At 26.8% G+C, this 25,671-nt stretch overlaps 1 protein-coding gene across 1 annotated transcript; it reads left to right on the top strand.

The window, feature by feature from the left end:
- Positions 1-5,115: 5,115 nt before the first annotated feature.
- On the top strand, positions 5,116-6,988 carry LOC136089041 (uncharacterized). The gene is made up of 3 exons (XM_065814572.1): positions 5,116-5,444; positions 5,793-5,957; positions 6,320-6,988. Exons 2-3 carry the CDS (start codon positions 5,801-5,803, stop codon positions 6,799-6,801), a joined length of 639 nt encoding a protein of 212 aa, XP_065670644.1. The 5' UTR covers positions 5,116-5,444; positions 5,793-5,800; the 3' UTR covers positions 6,802-6,988.
- Positions 6,989-25,671: the final 18,683 nt, after the last annotated feature.

Genomic DNA, 25,671 nt, shown 5'->3' on the forward strand with positions numbered 1-25,671 from the left:
TAAACCGCCTATTTTGGAAACTAGTTGTGAATTATGCATATCAAGTGAAAAAAATAAAACGAACGGTAAAAAAAGAAGATTAAACCAACAAACTTCGAAACCAACAAAATTTCTTCGAAACTTCGAAAATTTCTTCGAAATTTCTTCGAAATTTCTTCGAAATTTCTTCAAAATTTCTTCGAAACTTCGAAACCAACAAACTTTCGAAACCAACAAACTTCGAACAGTTTAAATAATCCTGAAAAAATTACCGATTCTCCTTACACTAGAGTATTAAGCAAAGAAAATAAAGATTTTAATTTAAGTTCTCTTCTCCATGATCGCAGAATAATAACATTTCAAAACGGAAGGTATTCTAATGATATAAGAGCAGTTATTATGGAGTTAATTTCTTTGAATATCAGCATGAACAAAGTTAATGAAGTTATCACAATCGTTTTAAAAAAACTAGCAAAGATAGATATAGAGAAGCTTCCCTCAATTGGTACAAAATCTCGGTTTATGACTGAGGCTTTAGCACCTGCTCAACTTCAAGTTGCAGAAAAAATGATAAACACTGTAGAAATTAATTCAGGCAATTGTCTTCACAGTGACAGTACCACTAAACATCATAGACATTTTCAAAATTTCCAAGTTACTACCACAAATGGAAGTACCTTGTCTTTTGGATTATGTGAAATCGCTGGCAATGATGCAGATTGTATTATTAATGCGTTAACCAAAACATTAGATGATATATGTGACATTTTAGAAAGTAGCAGCAAGGAAAACGATTTTTCTAACCTTGTATGTTCTTTTAAAACTACCATGTCTGATCTTGGGCCAGTTAATCCACTGCTTAATTTAAAGCATAAAGATATGAGGAAAAAGTTACTGCCTAAAGTTATAAAGAACTGGGAAGGTTTAAAATAAGGCGAGCAAGCAGATTTCATTGAAATGTCTAATTTTTTTGTAAATTGCATTTATTATCTAACTTTGCAACAGAAACTGATAAAACAATTAACTCATTCGAAAAGTTAGTTTTAAGTAGTAGTTATGAAAATATTTTTGCATTCAATACTGCTGAATCAGGTGCCACTAAATTAATAAGAACTGCATGTAAAGCTTTTCATGTAAGGGGAAGTGGTGAAGCTGGAGTTGCTGGGTATTTTAATGCATTTCTTGCTGGTAGGGTTGCCAGATGTCCTGATTTTACGAAGGAGAATTCTGCGCCAAATAAGTAAAAATATTTTTTTTACTTAGTTCTCCTTCGTAAAACCGGGACATCTGGCAACCCTACTTGCTGGTAAAGGACAAAGTAAGTGTATGCTTGCACCCTTTGTTGGTAACAGATTTAATATATTATATTATAATGCTGCAGCTTTGTATTTTCATTCAAAAGATATTTTAGAGTTTCTTTAAAATCGGCCAAATCAAACAATCTTTTCATTGCAGTTAAAGAAGATATTAGCAACAAATTATATTTAGCAGAAGTGCGGGCTCTTAGAATAGTTGATAAAATAATCACAGGTCTACTTTGGCAGTTAATTGAATCACAAAAGAGTATTCTTGATATGAATCCATTTTTGTTAACCCTAAAAATGAAACTTTCAGATTTGGGTAAAAATGCATCATCGATTATGATCTCAAAAACACCTATATTCAGTCTAAATAATGTTAATATTCATAAAGATATTTTGTATGATAAATTATTTGAAGAGACTAATGACACTGATTTAAATATTTTAACACAGCAGACATTAGAAGAAATTTGTCATTCTTTGTTAGTTGTTCTGGAAAGACAATCTGCTGATCAACTTCCTGGAGGTAAATATTGGTATCCTTCTGATAATATAAGTAAGGCTGCAGAGAATGTTCCAACAACAAACAAAGCGTCAGAAAGTGACTTTGCGCTATTGGATCTTTTAATTCGTACAAAGCCAAATGCCAAAATACAAACTATACAAGCTTATACTATGTGTTGTAAAAACAAAACACTAGACTGGTTGGATAAAAAGACTTTAGATGAGCATGACTCATTGCTAAAAAAAGCTTCGACAAAATTTAATAAAATGAAAGATAAATACAAACAGTGTCATTTAGAATTAATGTTTGAAATGAGTGAAAAGGTTGTCTGAAAAGCATAAAGCTAAAAAAACAGCTAAAGATAAAGCCTTCTTAAAATAAGCTAAATCGGTTAATGAGTTGTTAAAATTGAGGACGAAGGTGTGGTTGACCTCAAAAGAAGCAGATGATGAATATGTTTTGTTAGTTGACACATTTAAAAGCAAAAAAACATTAAGAGCACAGTTGGATTTTTATAGGTATGTTATGGAAGTTAAATGTGAAGTTAAATATTTTTACAAAACTAAAATGCAAGGTAGTAAGCGAATGGACTTAACAAACTATGAGTTGTTCAGTAATTTACAATCAGTTATTAGAACAAGGGCTTTTCCAGAGCCCGTTGTGTGAAGAGTTATTCTTATTGAAAGAAAAGAACGAGATATTTTGATTGCAAAACAAAAAGAAGAGTTAAGTGAAAAATCAAAGAATACAAGACTGTCTCAATTAGCAAATCAACAAAAAACAAATGTCTTGGCTGTCATTCTAAATAATGTTAATTATCTTGTTGGGAAATTTATTCAACATAAAATAATGAAAATCGACACTAAAAAATACTTTGTTTGATGTGGTCTATGAGACTGAGGAAAATCAGGTATGGACTTTTCCATTGCTTGTTGACCTTAAAAAAGGAAAGGTTATAGTTTTGTAAAAAGCCTATTTTACAATTTATTTGAAATAATTACTAGGTATATATATTATTAATATTTTATTAGAAATATATTACATATATTATAAATTATATAATATTATTATAAATTAGTCATATATATATTAATCTATAATATTTATATCTATAACGTTTATTAGTTGTTATAATGTATTGTATATAGTTATTATATATCATTAGTAATATATTATAAATATATAATAAATTATATAATATTATTATAAATTAGTTATATATATTAATAATAATATTTATATCTATATGGTTTATAGTTATTGTAATGTGACATATATAGTTATTATATGTATTATTAATATTATTATAGTAGAAATATATTATAAATTACAACATATTATTATAAATTAGTCGTATATATTAATCTATATTATTTATATTGTTTAAATATATATATATATATTTATATATATATATATATATATATATATATATATATATATATATATATATATATATATATATATATATGTATATGTATATATATATTCATATATATATACATATATATATATATATATTTGTATATATATATATATATATATATATATATATATATATATATATAATATATATATAGGTATATATCGTTTATATTGATCTATAATATTTACAATATGGTATCTAAAATATTTAAGAAAATTTAAAATTGGGCAACCTTGTGTTTTATTTTTTCACAATTTAATGTTGTAATAGAGTTATGACTATATTAATGTGCAATGTGTCTATGACTATATTAATGTATATATATTTTTCTGCTATATATATTTTTTCTGTATATATATTTTTTCTAAAGATTAATTGTTAACTGAATGTTGTTTTATTTGTATACTTTTTAAACTAATCGTTAAATACAGGAATGGCTCCCTATTTTGATTGGACGAAAAAAGATTGTTTTCCTTAGTCCGAAAAACAATTTTTTCTCGTTGCCGTATTTAAAAAAAGTTTATGCCTTTGTATGGATATACATATATATATATAATATATGTACAATATAAATGCGATAGAACTCGCTACTAGATTCTAGTTTCTAATACGCAATAACGATGGTGAGTTTTAGTACAGTTTTATTTCATTAAAGATAATGCAATTTTTCTTCTTCTAAAAGACATAACCTTTGTTTAGGCATCTGCTAGCTTGTCTTCAAACAAGTTAAAGCTTAATCACCTTACGATCAACAATTATAATCGACATAATGCTTACGAGTCACAGAAACTGTTAATTAAATCTGTTCAAGATTATTCTATCAATTTTATATCCACAGGAGACTGGCTTGATTTGATAATCAAATCAAGCCAGTCTCCTGTGGATATAACTGATGATGTATTTTCTCTTAAAAGTTTACCACCTAAACATCAGTTAATGAAATGGTCCACTGAACTATCTATGCGCAATAATATTGCGAGTGGAATCCATTATATAGAATGCAATCTAGGAAAGTTCATGTATGAAAGTGTTCAGCATCTAATAGCTCTTCATAGGGTTCAAGAAATGAAGCTAGCAGTTGATCAAGAGTTAACATGGTTTAATTTTCCCAAGTTAGTACCAAAATCAATCAGTATTTTTCCTTCTCAAAATTTTATAGAAAAGTTCAAAGAAGTGCTTTTTAGAAGGCCAGCTAACAAAGAAATATCAGAATATGGGATGAACCCTAATACTTTGGCTGAGTTATGTTGTGCTAGATGGCTTTCATCAGATCATATGCTGCAAATTTCTAGCATTTTAAACTCTAATCAAGGCCATTCAAAGGTAATTTATTTTAACTTTTTAGGAAATATTGAGCATTATGTATCAAGAATAACTGTTGTCCCTGAAAAGCTGATCTTTATTATAAATGTTGGAGGAAACAATGAGAAAATATTTTCTGGCACAGATTTAAATGCAGGTTACCACTGGACACTTGCAGTTTATAATAGTATTGAAGGTAATTTTTACTATGGAGATTCTTTAGGATGGACAGCTCCAGATGATTTTTTAACTAAAGTTAAATTATTAATCAGAAAGTTGTATCACATAAGCGACATATTTGTGGAGTTATTACCATAATAGTATGTGCAATCTCTTGCTTAAAATATGATTACTTTAACTGTATGATAAATAATGGTCAAATAGAGAACAATAATTACATTTTTCCAAAAGACCCTACTAAATATTCTAAATATTTAAGATTAGTTTTAATGTCATGGTTTATCTCAAAAGAAATAAATCTTGATTTTGTTGTTCCTACCACTATTGTGCGTGAAGTTTCCACCAGTTTGATGAAGATGCCATATATACATTTGTATATATGGCATCTTCATCAGAATCAGTATCACATACTTCAAATGTGATACTGATTCTGATGAAGATGCCATATATACAAATGTTTTCGAATCCAACATAAATAAAAAGAATATGGCCAATGTAAAAAATACCAATTTTTTATCTTTAAAATGCCCAATTTGCAATATCTCATTCACCCAAAAAAAAAACATGCTGCGGCATATGAAAAATAAACACAAATCAATTGATTAAGCACAAGAAAATATTCAATCAGGAAATTCTTTTTGTCTTCAATGTGGATTTAAATGTAGGCGAATTAAGGATTTAAGAAAACATTTATCTACAGTTCATTTTTATACCTTTCTGAAAGAAAAATTATCATTTGCTAATTATCGAGGTAATGCTTTAATATTTTTAAAAGTAAATAATGTTTTATTTAAATATAGTTTAGAGTAAAAGTGCCATTTATTTTGCATACAAATTTTTGTATTCTTGCTTTGTTATTTTTTTAATATGTTAGTGATTATGTGTCGTGAAAATGATTTTGAATTTGTAATAATTTCAAACATAATTACTAACATGAATAGGTTCTAAAAAATATTTATTGCCTATGTTTTAGTCCAGTTGCTGTTGATGTTATGATTTTTTTTTATATAAGTTGTTACACAATGATAATTATTTTCAAATTCATTTTCTCCTTTTTTGTCTTGTAGCGATTATTTGATTTTTGTAAATAATTTTTTAGAATTTGAAATGTGGAAATCAGATGTTGAAAGTAATAATGCAACACAATATGTTTTACCTTCGGGTGAAAAGATTGATATAGATAGTAGGAAAGTATCATACTATCAATGCAACAGAAGTGGATTTTATAAATGCATTGCGAAGAAAAGACTAGTTAAAAGTAGTGGTATGTATCAAGTAAATAGCGATATTTAGAAGAAGAAAAATATTTGTATTTGCCACAAATTTTAATTTATTAGCATTGTTTATCTAATTACTGTTATAAGACTTAATTCAGTGACCACTTTCTTATTAAATTTTTGTTAAATACATTATTTATTTCAAATAATATTAGAACACCTAATGTAAATATCTAAAAACTCTTAAACATGTTTAGTTTTTGTGTGCTATAGGCCGCTTTGTTTTAAAAATCTTTTAAAATTATACATATGATGATTATCTTTACTATATTTAGAGTTTTATGTATTATATATATATGATATACGAATATTATTTTAATCTATATGATCTCAAATATCTACTTAATAGGTACTCAAAAAATTGCTAAAAATTGCACGTCCACACTTAAAGTTACCCAAACTGTAGATGGACATGTTATTGTTAATGCTTGTTATTCACACTATAAACATAAAAATGAAATTCAATATATTTCTCTATCAAGTGTTCAAAGGCAAGAAATTGCTAGCAAACTTAAAATGGGTGTAACCAAAAATAGAATCCTAGATGATATTAGAGATGAAACAAGTTGTATTCGATCCAGGTTACATTTAACCCAGCTTCAAGATATCAAAAACCTAGAGAAAGCATTCAACATTAATTCTATACAACTTCATGCCAATGATCAAGACAGTGTTTCAATTTGGCTAAATAAGTGGCAAATGAAGGGAAATAGTCCTGTTTTATATTATAAACTACAGGGTGAGTTAGATACATGTTATACATTTAAAGAATCAGACTTTATAATTATAATGCAAACAGAACATCAAAAAAAATGCTGCAACAGTTTGTAAAAAATGGTGTTTGTATTGATTCTACGCATGGCACAAATGCATATGATTTTCTTCTCACTTCAATATTAGTTGTAGATGAATTAGGTGAGGGGCAACCTGTTGGATGGTGTATAGCAAACAGTGATTCATTTAGATTTTTAAAATTTTTTTTTATAAAATTACATGAACATTCTGGAAGTTTTTGTCCAAAATGTCATGCAAGCAAGCAAGCAAGCAAATTAGAGCTGATATATTATTATTCGTTTGTTTGTTGTTGGTTGTTTTTATTTTTCTAATTTTTACAGCCTGTTTTCATTTTTTAGAAGTTTATAACTAAAATTTCTTTTTTAGTAAACTGTTTTAGTTTTGTCGTTAGTCTTTTAAGAACATTTTAAGCAAGTATTGTTTTATTTTCTGGAGCAGTTAAGAGGAGCTGATGGCTTTTTTAGTAAGTTCAATTTATTTTCTTATTTATAGATTAAGATTATTTTTTGTGAAAGAATAATGAGTATAAAATTTTATTTATGTGTTTAATATGAAAAGTTAAATAGAATAAGATTGTTGTTTGTGGTCATGTAAGTTTATATACATAAGTTTGCGTTTATTTCAATCTATTTTATATTGCTCTATATCTATATGTATATTTTATATTCTTAGGAAAAATAATAAGGAATAGAAAAATAAAAAAAAATTCTTATGGAATTTGTCAAAAGAATGTTGTGTTATGCTTCATTTTAAGGTATCTGAATATGTATTTATTTGAAATTTATAATTTTGTTCTTTAATAGTTTCATCTTTTTCATTACAATGTTGTAAATTGTAGTCTGCATTCTTTGTTACATTAAAAATAATTAATGCTAATAAATGTTGTTTTATAGCTGTTAAAGGTTTGCTTATATGTTTATCTTATGCTCAAAGTTAAAGTTTTTGATAAATATGTGTATGAGGTGATATATGTAGTTTGATAAATACGTGTATGTGGTGATATATATAGTTGTTTTATAAATGTGTTTTTATAATAGTATGAAATGTATTTTATCCAGGGATGCGAAGTCCCAAAAAGACTCTGGCTTTTTGTCTCTACTTTTTCCAAGTCTGTAGTGTCCAGAAGCTCTAAACATGTTTGTTGACTTATTATCTGCTATAATAAAAAAATTCATGAGATTTAATGACTTGAAACTTATTGTTTTTAAGCCAGGAGTCCTTGCCGCCATAATACCTAAGAATTCTGGGCTAAAAAAACGGTTGTTCCTCTAACCTAAAAGTCTTAATTTTTACTTAAATTATTTTTAATTATTACTTTGAAATTTCTGTGATGCTCTTAACTATTTTTGTTCTTTTTTAGAAAATTTAGAAAAATAAATTAAAATTTTGTGCCAACACTGATATAACATGTCGCATGTTATTGTATGTAAAGGTTAAATTTTGTTAAAAAAATAAAAGAGTATTGTTTGTATATAATTATTTTTTTACTTTGAATCTTTTTGAAATTTCTCGCATCATTTTAAAAATTTTTGTTTGCACATGTTTATTGTTTGCTTTTTTAATAAGGATGTGTATGTGGCAATATGTGCTTTATAGTTGTTTTATCAATGTTTTTTTATAATAATGTAAAGTATTTTTTTATTGTTTGTGTATGTGTTAATATGTGTTCTATATGTTATATAATTGTTTTATAAATGTGTTTAAATATGTATATAAGGTATATATTTAGCCTTAAACATATTTAAACACATTTATTGTGTTTATAGTTGGTACATATGTTTATATTATGTTGCTTCCGTGTTTTCAAAGTGCTGTGACTTGGTAAATGTGTAGAGCAAGATGTGACAACCTTGCCAGCCAAGTGATGTACTTATAACAGAGGGTTACACGTCAGTATTTAGTGTCAAACTGTTACTGCTTTAGGTGTTACTGCAACCAAAAAAAAAAGGTCTAGGTGTTTTCAAGCCTTTATTATTAATTATTCTAAAAATACAAAATAATGTATTTTTGGAATAATTAATAATAACAATTTGTATTTGTTTTTTGAGTTGATAGACATTTGGCTCACCTTCATTTGGTGTCTATTGTTAAAAATGATAAATAGGTAATTTTATTAACCTATTAACCTAACAGAAGCAAGTTAACTAATTAACCTAAACAGAAGCAAGCAGTATGATGCCTTACACAAACATGTAAACAACCTTGGAAATGATCATGATATTAGGACCAGGACGTGTTGTAGTTTTGCCATCAACAATGTGGGAAGTTTTAGAGCTTTATTTAATTTGTTTAAATATAGTATTAAAAGAAATGTTTGTTCCAGATTTTTTGCTTTTCTGTTTATATCATTACTTTTCTGTTTATATTATTGCTCTTCTGTTTATATACTATAAAAAAGACATGGATTAAAATATAGTTTTTTTATTATCCAATTGTAACAATAGTAATATTACTGGTAGTATTTTTAAAGAATACAGTGAAATTGAAATAGCTATTAATAAGCCAAGAATTTATTTGTGTAAATTCTAATAGGCAAAAGTAATTGTTGTCCAAATGAAAGAGGTAGAGCTAGGGCAAGGTGAAATTAGTCATTGTTGAAATGTAAAATATGCTGCTCAGCAAGCAGAAAACTTACTTGCCAGAATTCAGTGTCAAGCAGTGTTTTTTTATTTGATTTTAAACACTTTAGAACAATACTAAAAATGAATTTTACTATTTACAGTTACAGTTGATAACAGTTTTAAATTAAAATGATTTTAAATTTTTTTATAAATTCAAACATAATTATGTTCTTTTTTTTAGTTGTCTATGTCATCACTTAATTAGTTTCCTTACTGTTGAAACATGGTTTTAATTTTGTAAATTTTAATGATATGAAATTTACTCTATTAGTCATTAGTCAACAGTTAGAGAGAAGCTGGAACTTCTAATAATAAAGGTAAATATAGTTTTGGTTTACTGGTAACTTAATAAAACCAGTTGATATTATTTATTGCGTGTCTTTTACTTTTCTGTGAGGGGTCACATTAATTTTATGTGCTTTAGAGTAACGCTTTTCTAACACAGCCTAATGATTGCAACTTAATCAAAATAAAAAAGAATAACCTCGATTCTAGAAGGCTTGGTATGTAAAAAATATAATAATAATGATCAAGTAATCGCTAATTATATTTTGAAATTTTAAGTATGTCGTACTTAAAATATATTTAGTAGGCATGTTTTAAGTATGGCATATGGTATTATTTAAAAAACAAAAACGGTCGTAACGAAAAATCCAATGCTTAAAAACTACAAATATAACGACACAATCTATGATATAAAAAAAAAGTATAAATAATTATTAACAACCATATATAATATGTTAAAAAAATGCAATAAAACATCAAAGTTTTTAATTATGGATATACGGTACGATTTTTAACACTACACAACAGGACTGTAAGTAAGCGTCAAAACACGTTTATACGACCCTTACAACTTTAAAACCATGCTATGGTATGATAAAATGATTTTTTTAAATAACTTTTTTGCTTAAAAATATTTTTAAATAGTTAAAAAAAAATGTTTTTGGAGTTTAGTATGTGTCATAACTTTTTGCGCTTTTTCCTCTTTCTCGCGGAATTGCCAACATATAACAACACGTATAACCCTTTGAGGACACATCCCTTTTATTAAGCGTGCTGCCTACCCATTCGGTCAAAATGTTTTCAAATTCAATTATTTTACATTAATACTAATTTGATTTTTTGAAACAATGTTATTTGACCGTTCTCCGAGTTTTAGGATAACTAAAGCAGCATGCAGCTATGCTTAAAAACAAACAAACAAAAACCCTTACGGCCCTCAAAGGAATAAACCCTGTAATAAATAATAGTTTAAGATCATATCTTAATGATTAAAGCTAATAACTTAATGATTTTGATTTTCTCATATACTGCTGATTTACTAACGGTAATAACCAATTGGTTTTATTGCGCACGAGATAGATACGAAGCGGTTAAGCTTACTGCTTTTAAAATTTTTAATGCTTTTGCTAAAAAAAAGCGGGTTGCAAATCTTCAGCATAAAAAAATTCCTATGGTATATCATATCCAAGGTACTCTTTGCACGGTCGAAAAAGTTTTTCAAATTGGCATGTCTAGAACATTTGCGAGCATGTAAATCACGATGTCGCATGCATTGTTTGTTTCTGCATTCAGATGGTTTTTCATATGGAAATTTAAAAAACTGATGAGCTAATTTTAACTTTATTTTGTAACTGTGTTTTTAAAAATAAAAAAAATAAAATTTGTTGTACACAAATTTTCTTTTTTTATCATTTTTCACACAACTTTTAGAAGTTATGCAATCCAAAGCATTGTTGAAATCAAGATTGCTGATTTTCTTTGTTGAGTAATTAGAACAGTTAATATCTTGAGTTGAAAAATTCACTAATAATAATTTTATTACATTATTTATGATTTTTATTTTTTAAAACTTTAAAAATAAACTTTTCTTGGAATAATGCAAATAATTACAAAACTAAATGTCAATTTAATTTTTCGGTTAACTAATGAATATAAAGTCAAATGTAGTTTTTTGATAAGGGGTCGTCCATAAAATACGTCACGCAATTTTTGACCGTTTTTAACCCTCCTTCCCCCTCCCCCCCCTCCCACCTTTGTCTAAAAATCGTAACACTTTAGAAGCAAGTTTTGTACGAGTCATCACAAAACCACCAAACCCCCTGCCCCTTATAGCGTGACGTAATTTGTGGACTGCAAACGCTGCCTAATTTTCCTTTTTTTAAGTAACTAAATTTATGAAAAAAAGTAACATTGTTGACGTCAACTTGTCTTGACCTCCCCCCTCCCCCATGTCAACAAATGTCAAATGGACGACCCCTAATTATTTCATTAAAAAAAAAAAATTTATAACTAGCTATAATCAAGGTTAAAAATTTTGATATCAACTTTTTTTCTAGTTGATGGTTCTTTTTCTAGATCCTTCTTACAATTCGTAAATATTAAAAAAGCAACAAGAATTTAATTTTCGTTAGCATTTTAACATAAAAATAAATTGCAGAAAAAATAAATTCATTTAGGTAACAAACACTTGCATGCACACAGCATGCAATTTTTGACATTGTTTTTATGGCAATCGCTTCTGACTTCGCTGGTAACCAGAGCAATTAATATTTTCAATTTACCTTGATTTTAGTGTTTTTCTGCAGTATAATATATGACAAAACAAATTTTCTTATTTTGGCAACTCTAAACTTCAAAGCGCATGGGCAAAGCGCACTTTATGGACTTTCAGCATTAGATTACTTAGTGTTACATTTTATTAAAAAAACCACACTTTTTTGAAATGGGCTAAACTTAATATATATTGCATTGACAAATTAACTTTTTATTTACAAAGAATTAATGAAAAAGAACACATTGAGGTGTATGCACTACACCTTTTTTATAGAAGTAATCTTTTTGACAGTTGAATAATTCTAAATTTAACAGAGATTTTTTTTTGGTAAAAGTCTTTTTACCAAACAGTTTTTTTCATCAAGATTTACTAAATCATGACTCTAATAAGGTGTTTGATGTAATCACAAACATTACTCTGATTGATGTGACGTGCAGCAAATCTTTACCATCTGCATCTTAGACTTCATGTATAACTGTTTGGAGTGAATTATATAGATTTAATTATCATTTACTTTTAAATTTTACTTATGAAGCTTCTAAAAGATAAACATATAAAGAATACATAAATATTGGCAACACCTTTGTAAAATTTTATACAAGCTTAACACAAACACAAGTCTATAAAAAAAAAAAGAAATGAAAATAGATGTTTGCTCTATAGTTATAAATACTCTCGAGTCCTAGATAAAAAAAAGGGGGACGTTTGTTAATTTTTAGGAAATTTTCCCACCCACCTTAAGCTTAATAAGACACCCTCCCCCCTCTAAAATTCCCACCCACCCTTTTATTACCTCTTTATTTATACCTTTAATTTGCCCCTTTTGTATTAAGGACTCGAAAGTAGTTATAAATTTATAAATTTGAATAATAGATAAAGAAAGGTTTTTTTATTTAGTATAAAAATAACAACAGACCTAATTAGCATATTGTTTAAAATGATCACAATCAATAATATGACAGCTTTTAAGTTTCAATTAGCTCACTCTATTGTGTTATTGGTGTTTTTTATAAGTTTTTTTCAGAAAAAAAAGTGTGTTTAAGATAAAGCTGATAAAGTAACAACAATTTTGTTATTGAAGTAGGTTTCCTCCTTTGAAAAAAAGTAAAAGCTGTATATAAAGGTAATTTAATTTAGTGAAGTAGAATCAGAGCTATTAATAGAGCTCAGAGTCTCCTATTGCTTGTTAACGTTGAAAAAGTGCCATGAGAGCTTGTGTGATGGGTTTAATGATATTCAGATGTTAAAAAAGTTCTCATGACTATGTATGAAAATATCACAACACAAATGAAAACAAAAGAAAGAGAGAGTGTTAGTTTGAAAGTAAAGGTTGGTGTGCAGCATTGTTCAGTGATACACCCTAGGTTTTTATAACCATCTTGTAATCTATTTGTAAAGAGTTTAGACTTATTTTAGCATAAAAACTAATTTATGTAGTTGAAGGAGAATTAATATATAGTGTTGAAAAGTTTCAGTGTTGAAAAGATGGAATTGAAACAAAAGAGCTAAGGAATAACATGATAAAGACATTAGTCATCCAGTTAAGAATGACCAAGCAAAAATACCTAGGAAATGGGCTTGTGGAGTGTGTAGGAAGGTTACATTTTGTGAGCGATGAGTTCATAAATTTCAACTGCTTTATACACAAGGAGCATTTATTAATTTTCAGAAAATTTTCCCACCCACCCAGAGCTTTTTAAGACCCTCTCCTTTTTTACTTTTTAACCAGACACGGGTTTTGTAAAAGATTTCTGGTGCAGGTAAACTCATAAATTAGGAGATTACAAAACAAAGTTGAAGGCCAAACAACATAATACTATTTAGAGTATCAGAAAGTAACGTTACCTCATTAGATAAATCATACCAAAAAGATGAGTAATTTTGTATTCAAATATTTACTATAACTACTTCACATATTGTTAAGAAAAATATAATTAAAGTGATCCAGCTTGGTAAAAAAGACAATATTGTATAACATTGTTCAAGACCATTGTTGGTAAAACTAGTAAATTATTGTCAAAAAAACTTTGTAATAAAGAATCTGAGTAAATTTGCAGATGCTATAAATCAATCAAAGAGCCTCATAATTTGACAATAAAAGAAAACAAAGATCTTGAAATTCTAGTAGCTGAGGCAAAGGAATAACAGCAAAAAAATGTAGGGGAACAAATAATTGTGGTAAGACAGATCAGAGCAAATGAAAACTGAATTCAAGCAAAAATTGTATAGTGTAGACACATTATTGGAATAACTTAGAGTTGAGCTATAGAAAACTCTATAGAACTCTTAACTTAAATGTCACTAGTTGTCATTAGTTGAACAATAATATTTTATGAAGCTAACAAATTTGAAAATAAACTAAAATTATCATTTTATTAAGATGTCATATATATATATATATATATATATATATATATATATATAATATATATATATATATATATATATATATATATATATATATATATATATATATATATAAATAAATATATATATATATATATATATATATATATATATATATATATATATATATATATTTATATATATATAAATATATATATATATATATATATATATATATATATATATATATATAATTTTAAAAACACTTATCAAAATGTTTTCTACAATTTGTTTCACCTTCAGCAGGTTTATCAAGAAGCTTCCTGATGATCCTGCTGAAAGTAAAACAGACTGTAATGGATATTTAGATGAGTGTTTTTACTAATTTAAACCAAAAATATCTTTTAAGTCACCCGCAGTGACTTAAAAATTACCAATGGAAAGGAGATTCTGGTACAGTTCGGGATGTTGCTCAATGCAATGATTTGTCAAGTCTTGTAAATCAGTTATTCACTTGCAAATTTTCTGATGGATATTTTGTTAAGCTTGGAATTGATGGTGGTAAAGGTTTTCTCAAGTTTTATCTAAGCATTGTTGTACTGCATTAAGAGTAGATAGCAGCTTACCACCTCAAAATCAACCTCTCATTCAAAGGACTGGTAAAGACACTAGTTAAGAGATATATTGTTGTTGTGGTATCAGAAAATTTGCCAGAAACTTACTCCAACATTGAACAAATCTAGTCATTGAATAATGCAAATAGAGTTGAACTAATTTTTCCTTGCAAACGTAAGGCTTAAAAACATTGAGCACTCAAATTTTAGAATACACTAGCTTACATAGTGTATTTTACAGTTAGAATAACTAGTAGTTTTCAATAATGACATCCTAATAGTAAGATAAAATTTAGTTATAGAAAACTACATCATTTAAAAACTTAATTTAATTTTAACTTTTAACCTACATGTATTTAACTTTATTAGTTAATAAAACAATTTAATAGAGAATCATTAGTTAAACAATATAATTTTATGAAGCATATCAATTTAACTTTTAATTTTATTTTGAACCAACAAACCTCTGATTGAAATTATTGCCATAGCTTAGAATGTAAAAGTATTGCCTTAGTAGCAGCGTGTAAAAAATTGTGTTGCTTTGTTATTGTAAATGTATAATAATAATACATGTTAATTATTGTAAATGTATAATAATACATTTATAATAATTAATTTGAGTGTTACATACAGGTTAATTATTAAATGCAATAATGTAACAGGTAAATGTAATAGGTAAGTGTATTATAATACACTTACCTATTACATTTACCTATTACAAACCTGTGTGTAACACACAGGGTAATTATTGTAAATGTATTATAATACATTTACAATAACAAAACATATTATTATACAATCAATGTGTTAATAAAAAACACTGTATTTTAATAAAATACAATTATAAAATTATAAAAATTTTTATTATTTAACTATTTATAAAATTAATAAAATGAAAGTTAGTTAATAAAAATAAATAAAATTTTTATTTACACATTGAATGTATAACAAAAAATAATATAATTTTATGTTTTACTCTCTGTACATGTTTTACTTAACACTATCGGTATATGTTTTACTTAAGAATAACATAAAAACAAATTAACAATGTTAGTAAACTATAATACTATAAACAAATTAAAAACAATAGCGGTAAATAAAGTTTAGGTAAATAAAACCTAAAATCTTAGACTTTTACAGGAATGGCTCCCTAATTTGATTGGTCAAAATATTTGCTCCGATCTAAAGAATATATTCATAATATTTCATATACATGTTCCATATATAACATATACAAGTCACGATATCCGGCAAACGAGAAAAAATGTTTTTCGGACTTTGTGAAACAAAAATTTTTCATCCAATCAAAATAGGGAGCCATTCCTGTATTTAACGGCTCCTCTTTTTAATGATAGCTGTTAGATTATTGCCTAAAGTCGTTGCGTAAAATTTTTACGCAACTATGATAGTAAAAAAAATGGTAAAAAAAACTAAAACAAAAAAACACATTTTTTTGTCTAAAAAAATGTCAAATTAGGTAGTATAAAAATGCAAATTTCTTGACAACCATAAGTGCTACAAAATTGGTTAAACCCATTTTAAAACAAGGGTAACATTTTGAATGCAATAAAATTAAAATTAACATTTTAGCTTAATTATATTACGAGATCATAAAATTGACTGAAGTGCCTACTTATATAACACATATAACAATATATATTTATATGATAATAACTGGCAAAAAAGTGAACGAAAAATAGAAAACAAACAGCGGCGATCTCTAAAATATTTTTCTCAAAATTATTTTCTTACGGCAGCCTCTGATGGCTTCCATTTCCTCATTTTGGACAAAGCATTCTTCCTCTGCTATTTCTCATGTATATAAATATAAATGATACCCATTTATCCTTTAAATGATATCCATTTATTTTCTATACGATATCTATTTATTCTCTCAATTCCTAAATTTAATTCTTTCTGCGGATGACACTAATGTTTTCTTTTCTGGTAATTATTTAAAAGTCGTTTTTTCTACTATTAAAACTGAACTTATAAATCTCAACGACTAGTTTAAAGCTAAAAAACTTTCCTCAAGTAACGATAAGACGAAATATATTTTGTTCAAAAAACCTTCAAAATCTGATATCTAATAGTAATGTAGTGTTTGAAGTGCTTACTCAGAACATTAAGGTCTGAGGTTTGATCTCTACCCTAATAAGCAACATTGGTAAGGAAGGAGGCTTGAACTTCCTAGTTAAATGTTTTTCCGCGGTGATTTGTGATAAGACCGTAAGGACTACTGGGAACACCTTAATAACCACACACACACACACACACACACACACACACACACACACACACACACACACACACACATACACATGCACACACATAATTATAAAGTAAAATCTATAACCAAAATTAAAGCATTTAAAAAAAAAGTGAAACTTTTATTAAATCTAACCAATACCTAATTTCGTTATCAAAGAAGCAAGATGATAAGAGGTATTGTCTTCTACTTGCTCCTGTAAGAGTTTAAAGAATCTATTTTATTTTTAAAAGAACATTGTAAATTTGTTTATTCATTGACAAAATATATATATTGAACATATTGAGCAGCCATGGCGCAGTGGTAGAGGACTGGCCTCAGAAACAAAGGGTCCAAACAACTCTGAGCGACATCGGTTAGGAAGGAGGCGTCAACTTTCAATTAAATGCTTCAAATCCGTCTTTGAATCCCAAACTTTTATTTAGGGTTTATCAATAAGCAAAAATTATAATCAAGTTTATCAACTTCTTGTTCATGCTTAATGGTTAAAAATATTCAAAAACGCTCAAGTTATGGTATATTACTTCTACGTAATTTCAATAATTATTGAAAAATAACATGTATAAAAAACATAAAAAATGTTTTTTATAAAGATTTTATAAAAAAATTTTTATATGCAATCTTTACGCATAAAAATAAAAAAGACATTTATGAGCATGTGTATATGCTTCCTATATTCTTGCAGCTGACATCTCTTTTCCACTGCTCATAATTTTTTATAATATATTTTTTGAGATTTGTAAAAAAAAAAATTGATCTGAATATTCAGTAAAATAATAATAAAATACTTTGCTTAGTGTTCCATTAACCAGTAAGTTATTGAATCAAAAAAGGAAGCAAATGATGTTGAGCTCAAATGCCCACCCTCAATATGCGATACAAATAACAGAGTTGAAATTATTATATACTATAAAATATTATTATATGCAATAAAATATTATTATTATAAAATATTCAATAAAGTATTATATGCAATAAAATATTATTATATACAATAAAATATTATTATATACAATAAAGTATTATTATATGCAATAAAATATTATTATATACAATAAAATACTATTATATACAATAAAATATTATTATATACAATAAAATATTATGATATTCAATAAAATATTCTTATATACAATAAAATATTATTATATGCAATAAAATATTATGCAAAAAAAATGTTTTTCGAAAATATTTATACTTTTCACAATATTTACTATAAAATTATCCGTAATAATTACCTAAATATAAGATAAAGTTTTACCCACTTCTTTAAAATAACTTTCCGAAATTTCCGGAAAATTTCATTACTAATGAAAACACAAAAAACGTGGAATGTAATTAAGCAAATAATTGGGGAAAAAAATGTACAAATAATAATTTGCCACAAAAACTTTTTATTGATACAAAAATGATTAATAAAAAAGAAATCGCAGTTTTTTCTCGATATAGACTCTATATTGGCTGATAAAACTCCAAAAAACACCATAAATTTCTAAAAAGTTGAAAGAAGTTAGCTAAAACGTAAGTGAGATGAAAAATCCTTTCAATAGCAAATAATAAACGCGCTTGTATTGATAAAATTAGCGTGGATATAGTTAAAGCAGTATTCGATATTATTGAAACCTCCCCAGTGGCCACGGAATCTAAAAATGACGTCTTTTGAGCGTTCAAAAGACGTCCAAAACGTTCTAAAAACATTCAAAAGACGTCTTTAACGTCTTTAATCGCCTTAACTACGTTAAGAACCTGAAGTTATTCACATAGAAATTCCACTTTTACCACAATACCACAGTTCTACACAAAAATAGAAGGACTTTGGTCTTCTTAACACTGTTACGGTAACCAACGTCCTTCTATTTTTGTAAAAGAGCGCCGTAAAAATTTTAATCTTAGCTCAATAGGTTGATTTGCACATTGTGCACCGCGCAGTGCATTGATTATCAAAATAAAAAGTCGTTCAAAATGATTTAGCGAGTATCATAGTTATGAACATTAAAATGGTTACAAAATCGTACGAAATGCATTGCCACATATGTTGAATATGTATCATATCTGAGCATTAAAATGGTTAATGCTTACTATTTAGTCCGTTAAAGGACTAAATATGAAACGTAGAAAATTTATAAAAAGTTACTTAGAAAATATTAGCTATTCAGGAAAACTCCGTGAAGGCATATATTTATAAATTAAAGTGCTTGGCGCTTCTTTGTAGTTCCACTGTGAAAGAAATAAAGAAATTGGTCGATTTCTGAATTACGAACAGAGCCAGTGACTACACAGCCACGCTGTATCATTTACATGAAGATAAAATAAACATTCTGAAATGCTTTGAGCATTTAATTCTGGGCGCGGATCAAACATGTGAACAAATTTTGAAATCGGGGCAAAAAGTCGGTGTGCAGAAAATAATATGTTTATATTAATATTTACATTAGTATCTATATTAATACAATACGTTATATTAATATAGTTAGTATATTAATATATTTATTTAAATATATTATTATAATTAATAATTAATATTTATATTAATACAATACAATAAAATTGAGCAATTATAGACGACTCCGTCTAAACTGAGATACATACATACACTCCCAGTGGGCATAAGACAAGTTTTAGACGTATATAAAACTTATTGATACGTTATAATACGTGTTTACATACATGTAAACGTTTTTACATACATACATACATACATACATGTAAACGTTTTTACATACATACATACATACATACATACATACATGCATACACACATACATACATACATACAGTATGTGTGTATGTATGTATGTATGTATGTATGTATGTATGTATGTATGTATGTATGTATGTATGTATGTATGTATGTATGTATGTATGTATGTATGTATGTATGTATGTATGTATGTATGTATGTATGTATGTATGTATGTATGTATGTATGTATGTATGTATGTATGTATGTATGTATGTATGTATGTATGTATGTATGCATGCATGCATGCATGCATGCATGTATGTATGTATGTATGTATGTATGTATGTATGTATGTATGTATGTATGTATGTATGTATGTATGTATGTATGTATGTATGTATGTATGTATGTATGTATGTATGTATGTATGTATGTATGTATGTATGTATGTATGTATGTATGTATGTATGTATGTATGTATGTATGTATGTATGTATGTATGTATGTATGTATGTATGTATGTATGTATGTATGTATGTATGTATGTATGTATGTATGTATGTATGTATGTATGTATGTATGTATGTATGTATGTATGTATGTATGTATGTATGTATGTATGTATGTATGTATGTATGTATGTATGTATGTATGTATGTATGTATGTATGTATGTATGTATGTATGTATGTATGTATGTATGTATGTATGTATGTATGTATGTATGTATGTATGTATGTATGTATGTATGTATGTATGTATGTATGTATGTATGTATGTATGTATGTATGTATGTATGTATGTATGTATGTATGTATGTATGTATGTATGTATGTATGTATGTATGTATGTATGTATGTATGTATGTATGTATGTATGTATGTATGTATGTATGTATGTATGTATGTATGTATGTATGTATGTATGTATGTATGTATGTATGTATGTATGTATGTATGTATGTATGTATGTATGTATGTATGTATGTATGTATGTATGTATGTATGTATGTATGTATGTATGTATGTATGTATGTATGTATGTATGTATGTATGTATGTATGTATGTATGTATGTATGTATGTATGTATGTATGTATGTATGTATGTATGTATGTATGTATGTATGTATGTATGTATGTATGTATGTATGTATGTATGTATGTATGTATGTATGTATGTATGTATGTATGTATGTATGTATGTATGTATGTATGTATGTATGTATGTATGTATGTATGTATGTATGTATGTATGTATGTATGTATGTATGTATGTATGTATGTATGTATGTATGTATGTATGTATGTATGTATGTATGTATGTATGTATGTATGTATGTATGTATGTATGTATGTATGTATGTATGTATGTATGTATGTATGTATGTATGTATGTATGTATGTATGTATGTATGTATGTATGTATGTATGTATGTATGTATGTATGTATGTATGTATGTATGTATGTATGTATGTATGTATGTATGTATGTATGTATGTATGTATGTATGTATGTATGTATGTATGTATGTATGTATGTATGTATGTATGTATGTATGTATGTATGTATGCATATATGTATGTACAATGGTGAAGTATTATATTATATAGTAAAGTACAATAGTGAAGCTATGATAATATTATAATACTATAATACTATAAGCTACTAAAACAATAACTCACTTTTAAAGAAAGATTGTTAAGACGGATGTCGAGGTGGCATTACTGACGTATTTATCTCTCATGAGGTTAATAAGTTTTACAAAACTTTTCTCAAACAAGTTTTAGTATAAAAATACCAACAAACACATATTTATCTAGGTAATACATAGACCAAATGATGCTAATTTAATGTAATATATCCCCGAACTCTCCAAATTAGCTCAAAGCTTAATTAAGAACCCATATGATGGCTGTTTTGTTGTCGGTAATTTTGACATTTCACATTTCCTACGTCCAGTCACCCTTTGGTTGCTCAAACCATATTTTGGACTTGTTATTTCGCTACGACAGTAATTTTATTTTAAATATGTTTCCTAATGTTACATTAGGTAATAATACTGAGGGCCACTTTAGTATACTTGAGGAACTTTTGTTTCAAAACGTTTTTCGAAAGTGAATTTTAATTTTTTATTTACAGCTAAAGTGATTTCAATTCAATATTAAACTTTATTGCATCAATCAATAGGAATATTTTATTTCTGCATAAAACCGCGGAACAATTCCAAAAAAAAGTATGATCCTAGGGTTACTCCACATATTAAAAACCTAATCCAAGCAAAAAAATCTGCTTGGTATATCAACTGCTCAACTAAATGGAAGAATCATAAACTTAAAATAAACTGCTATCTTCTTAATCATTTTGTAAAAGCTGAAATATTAAAAGCAAAAAGAGCACATAAAAAAGAAAAAATATTAACATTCCTCTGAATTATTTCCATCGTTCAAAAAGTGATACTAACCTGAATGAACTTATAATGACAACTTGGGTTTTTCTATTTCAGATATTATTAGCTTAACAATTTAAACCCCTACAAATATAAATTTTTTTTTTAACAAATATAAATTTTTCCATTTACAATAATCTTTCATAAATTCTTTAATTCTGGAATACTACCCACTCTCTAGAAATTAGCAAATTTAGATAATTTAAGATAAATTATTTGCTGAAAACTATTTTACTAAACTCTGTTGCCTTCAAAATAGTCAAAATACTTGTTAAGAACAAAATCTTTAAGCACATTAATGATAACAAAATGCTCTCTGCAAGACAACATGGCTATCTTAGGCATAAATTATGCGTGACTAATCTAATAGAAACTTTTAATATTGTTTCATCTTTTATAGCATTTCACCAGTTTATTGATCTAATCTCGTTTTTGCCAAAGCGTTGATTCTCTACCTCAAAACAGACTTATGTTAAAATTAAGATATTAAGGAATAAATGGGAAACAAAATAAAAAGGTAAAATTAATTATTCCATAAAAAGCTTTACTGAAATGCGTAGTTTATTCGATAAAAAGCTTTACTAAAATGCGTAATTTATTCCATAAAAAGCTTTACTAAAATGCGTAATTTAGGAGTCATTATTTCATGTAACGCCAAGTGGAGCACACATTTTCGAACTCTTGTCTTAAAGTCCATACAAATTCTTGATATGCAAAAAGAAATTCACTTTCATTGATGAAAATATGAATCTCAAGTTATATAAAGTGTTTATTAGATCACAATATATTTATACAGTGTCTATTTGGGCTTCTTATTTAAAAACTGATAAAACCTGTTTGAATCTATTCAACGCAAAGCAACAAAATGGACTTCCGGCTTAAGACATCTTTAATACTGCAAAAGACTAAGAAGATTGAATTTAACATCATGAACTAAGTGTTTTGGTTGGGAATGCAATTTTCCGTACTTTTTTTCTGCATTTTGCACATTGAAAATTTCCGCATTTTTGCATTTTAACCGCGTCCACAATAACATATTATGATATAAGTTGCTCATTTACAAATATAATAGCAGCATTTATGTATATTTGACATTACCCATTAGCGTAGCTACTGCAAAAAGATCCTTAAACACATTAAAACGCATTTAAGGACAACAAGAGCGCAAATCATTTTGTGTGCACTAGACCTAATAGCAACTGAAGCAGAAATAGCTCAATTAAATTTAAAAGGTATTATACACCAATTTGCAGCTATAAAGACAAGAAAAAAACTTTAATCAGATTTTCTACTTCATTAAAAGCTACTGCCTCATTTTTTTATATCATTTTCTACTTACTAGATTTGCATTTTGGTCTCTATTTAATTAAATCAAAATTGTATTTAAAAACAAGTTTTTCGTTTTCATTTATAATTTTAGTCAAGAAAAGGGAAGGAATGGGGGGAAGCGGAAAAGTAATTTAAGTGCCTGGATTAAAATTTTGCGGGGAGGTCTACATTTTGTTGCTACGCTACTGATACATACATACATACACACATACATACATGCATACATACATACATACATTTTTTTTTTCTGTTTTCCCTTTAACTATGCTACATATATTGTTTACATTTATACAATATATAAAATATATACAAATAAATATATTAATAGAAATAAAAAATGAAAGTATTTGTCTGTTTGAACTGATTTGGTTTGTCGTAATAGATCTTTCTTGTCCTTCATTTCATTTTTCGACTTAATAATAAGTGAAGGTTGCATATACTCACATATACATGCATATGCAATGTATATGTGTACCTGTATCTTTTTACGTATGAGTATACAGGTACACATACGTATATACATACGTACACGCGTTTACATAGACATATAGGTACGTACATACAAGCATATACGATACAATATGCATTGTACACGTAATTTTTTTTTTTTTTATTAATAATACTATATAAATTTTTGTTTTACAACTGAAATATGAGTTAAAAAATTGTATTATAATAATAAATGGTAACCATGATAATATATGCTTTTATGAGAAAGTAAAAATATCTATAACGAAAAAAATATAGAACATTCAGTCTGAATGATTTATGATATATTTATGATAATGATTATGATTTATGATATATTATGATATATGTATATATAAAAACTCAGGGTGTGGGTAGAAGCAGTATTTATTTTTTATTGGTTAATAATATAAAAGTATATTATCAATAGATAAAATGATTTTCTTAAGATTTCTTTTAAATGAGTTAAAATCCCATTCAAGAGAAAAGTCAAAATATTTCAAACCTATTATATTCCAAAGAAAAGCTCCTCGAAATAAAACACAAGATTTACCAAAATTAGTATGCAAAAATGGTAGTTGAATAAAATTATCATTTCGCAGATGGTACTTGTTTTTTTCTTTTAGTGAGTACAGGTTATGAAAGGAAGAAAGGGAAACGTTGGTTATACATTTATACATAAAACATAAAACATTATAAACGTTAAGCTGATATATATTTAAAATATTCATTTCAAGTAAGAGAAGCCTGGCAACAATCTTTAAAACTTATAAGACGTGCAATGTGTTTTTGTTGAAGATGAGGAGGTTTTAGTATACTTTTAGTGATACCACCCCAAGCAATATTAGCGTAGTTAATATGGCAATAACTAAATGAATAATATAATTAAAGTATCTTTATTTAAGAAACTTCTTGATTTGTATAATATTCCTATAGTTCTAGCAATTTTGTTATATAGATTATTAACGTGATTTTTTCATTTAAGATTTTCATCAATATAAATGCCTAAATATTTTGTAATTTTTGTTTGCTTTATTTCAATATTGTCAACAAAAATAAGAGGCGTAATACCTGTAATTGATTTTTATTTTAAAGTTGGGTAGAAAAGCATCCATTAAGTTTTTTCTATATTAATCGATAGTTTGTTTGATGTAAACCAGTTAGAAATTTTAATAAGCTCAGTTTTCATATTGCTAAATAATGTTGTAAAGTCATTGCTTGTTAAAAAAAGATTAGTGTCATCGGCAAACATAATTGTCATTAGGTTCGAGGCCTTGTAGGGATCATTGATATATATTAGGAAAAGTAGCCTATATTAGATATATATTAGGAAAAGTAGAACAAAATTACTGACCATTTCCCAATGTTTCTAACTCTTGACTCACACACTTTGATTAATAATAACTCTAAAACAATACTTATTCGTGATTTTAATCTTACTAATATGAATCTTTTTAAAAACCAGTTATTTCTTTAGCACTGGGATCATATTAATTTCAAAGGGAATGCTGATACCATTTATGAAACCTTCTTTAAAACAATTTACGCCGTATACGATGCCAATTTTCCT

The sequence above is a fragment of the Hydra vulgaris genome, chromosome 12, assembly GCF_038396675.1.
Source record: "Hydra vulgaris chromosome 12, alternate assembly HydraT2T_AEP".
Classification (NCBI taxonomy): Eukaryota; Metazoa; Cnidaria; class Hydrozoa; order Anthoathecata; family Hydridae; genus Hydra; species Hydra vulgaris.

What these genes read in the sequence shown, in the direction of transcription:
- LOC136089041 (XM_065814572.1), top strand. Translation starts at nt 5,801, where the DNA reads ATGTGGAAATCAGATGTTGAAAGTAATAATGCAACACAATATGTTTTA. An exon ending in AAGACTAGTTAAAAGTAGTG is followed by an intron (nt 5,958 to 6,319) that starts GTATGTATCAAG and finishes TCTACTTAATAG; the next exon opens with GTACTCAAAAAATTGCTAAA.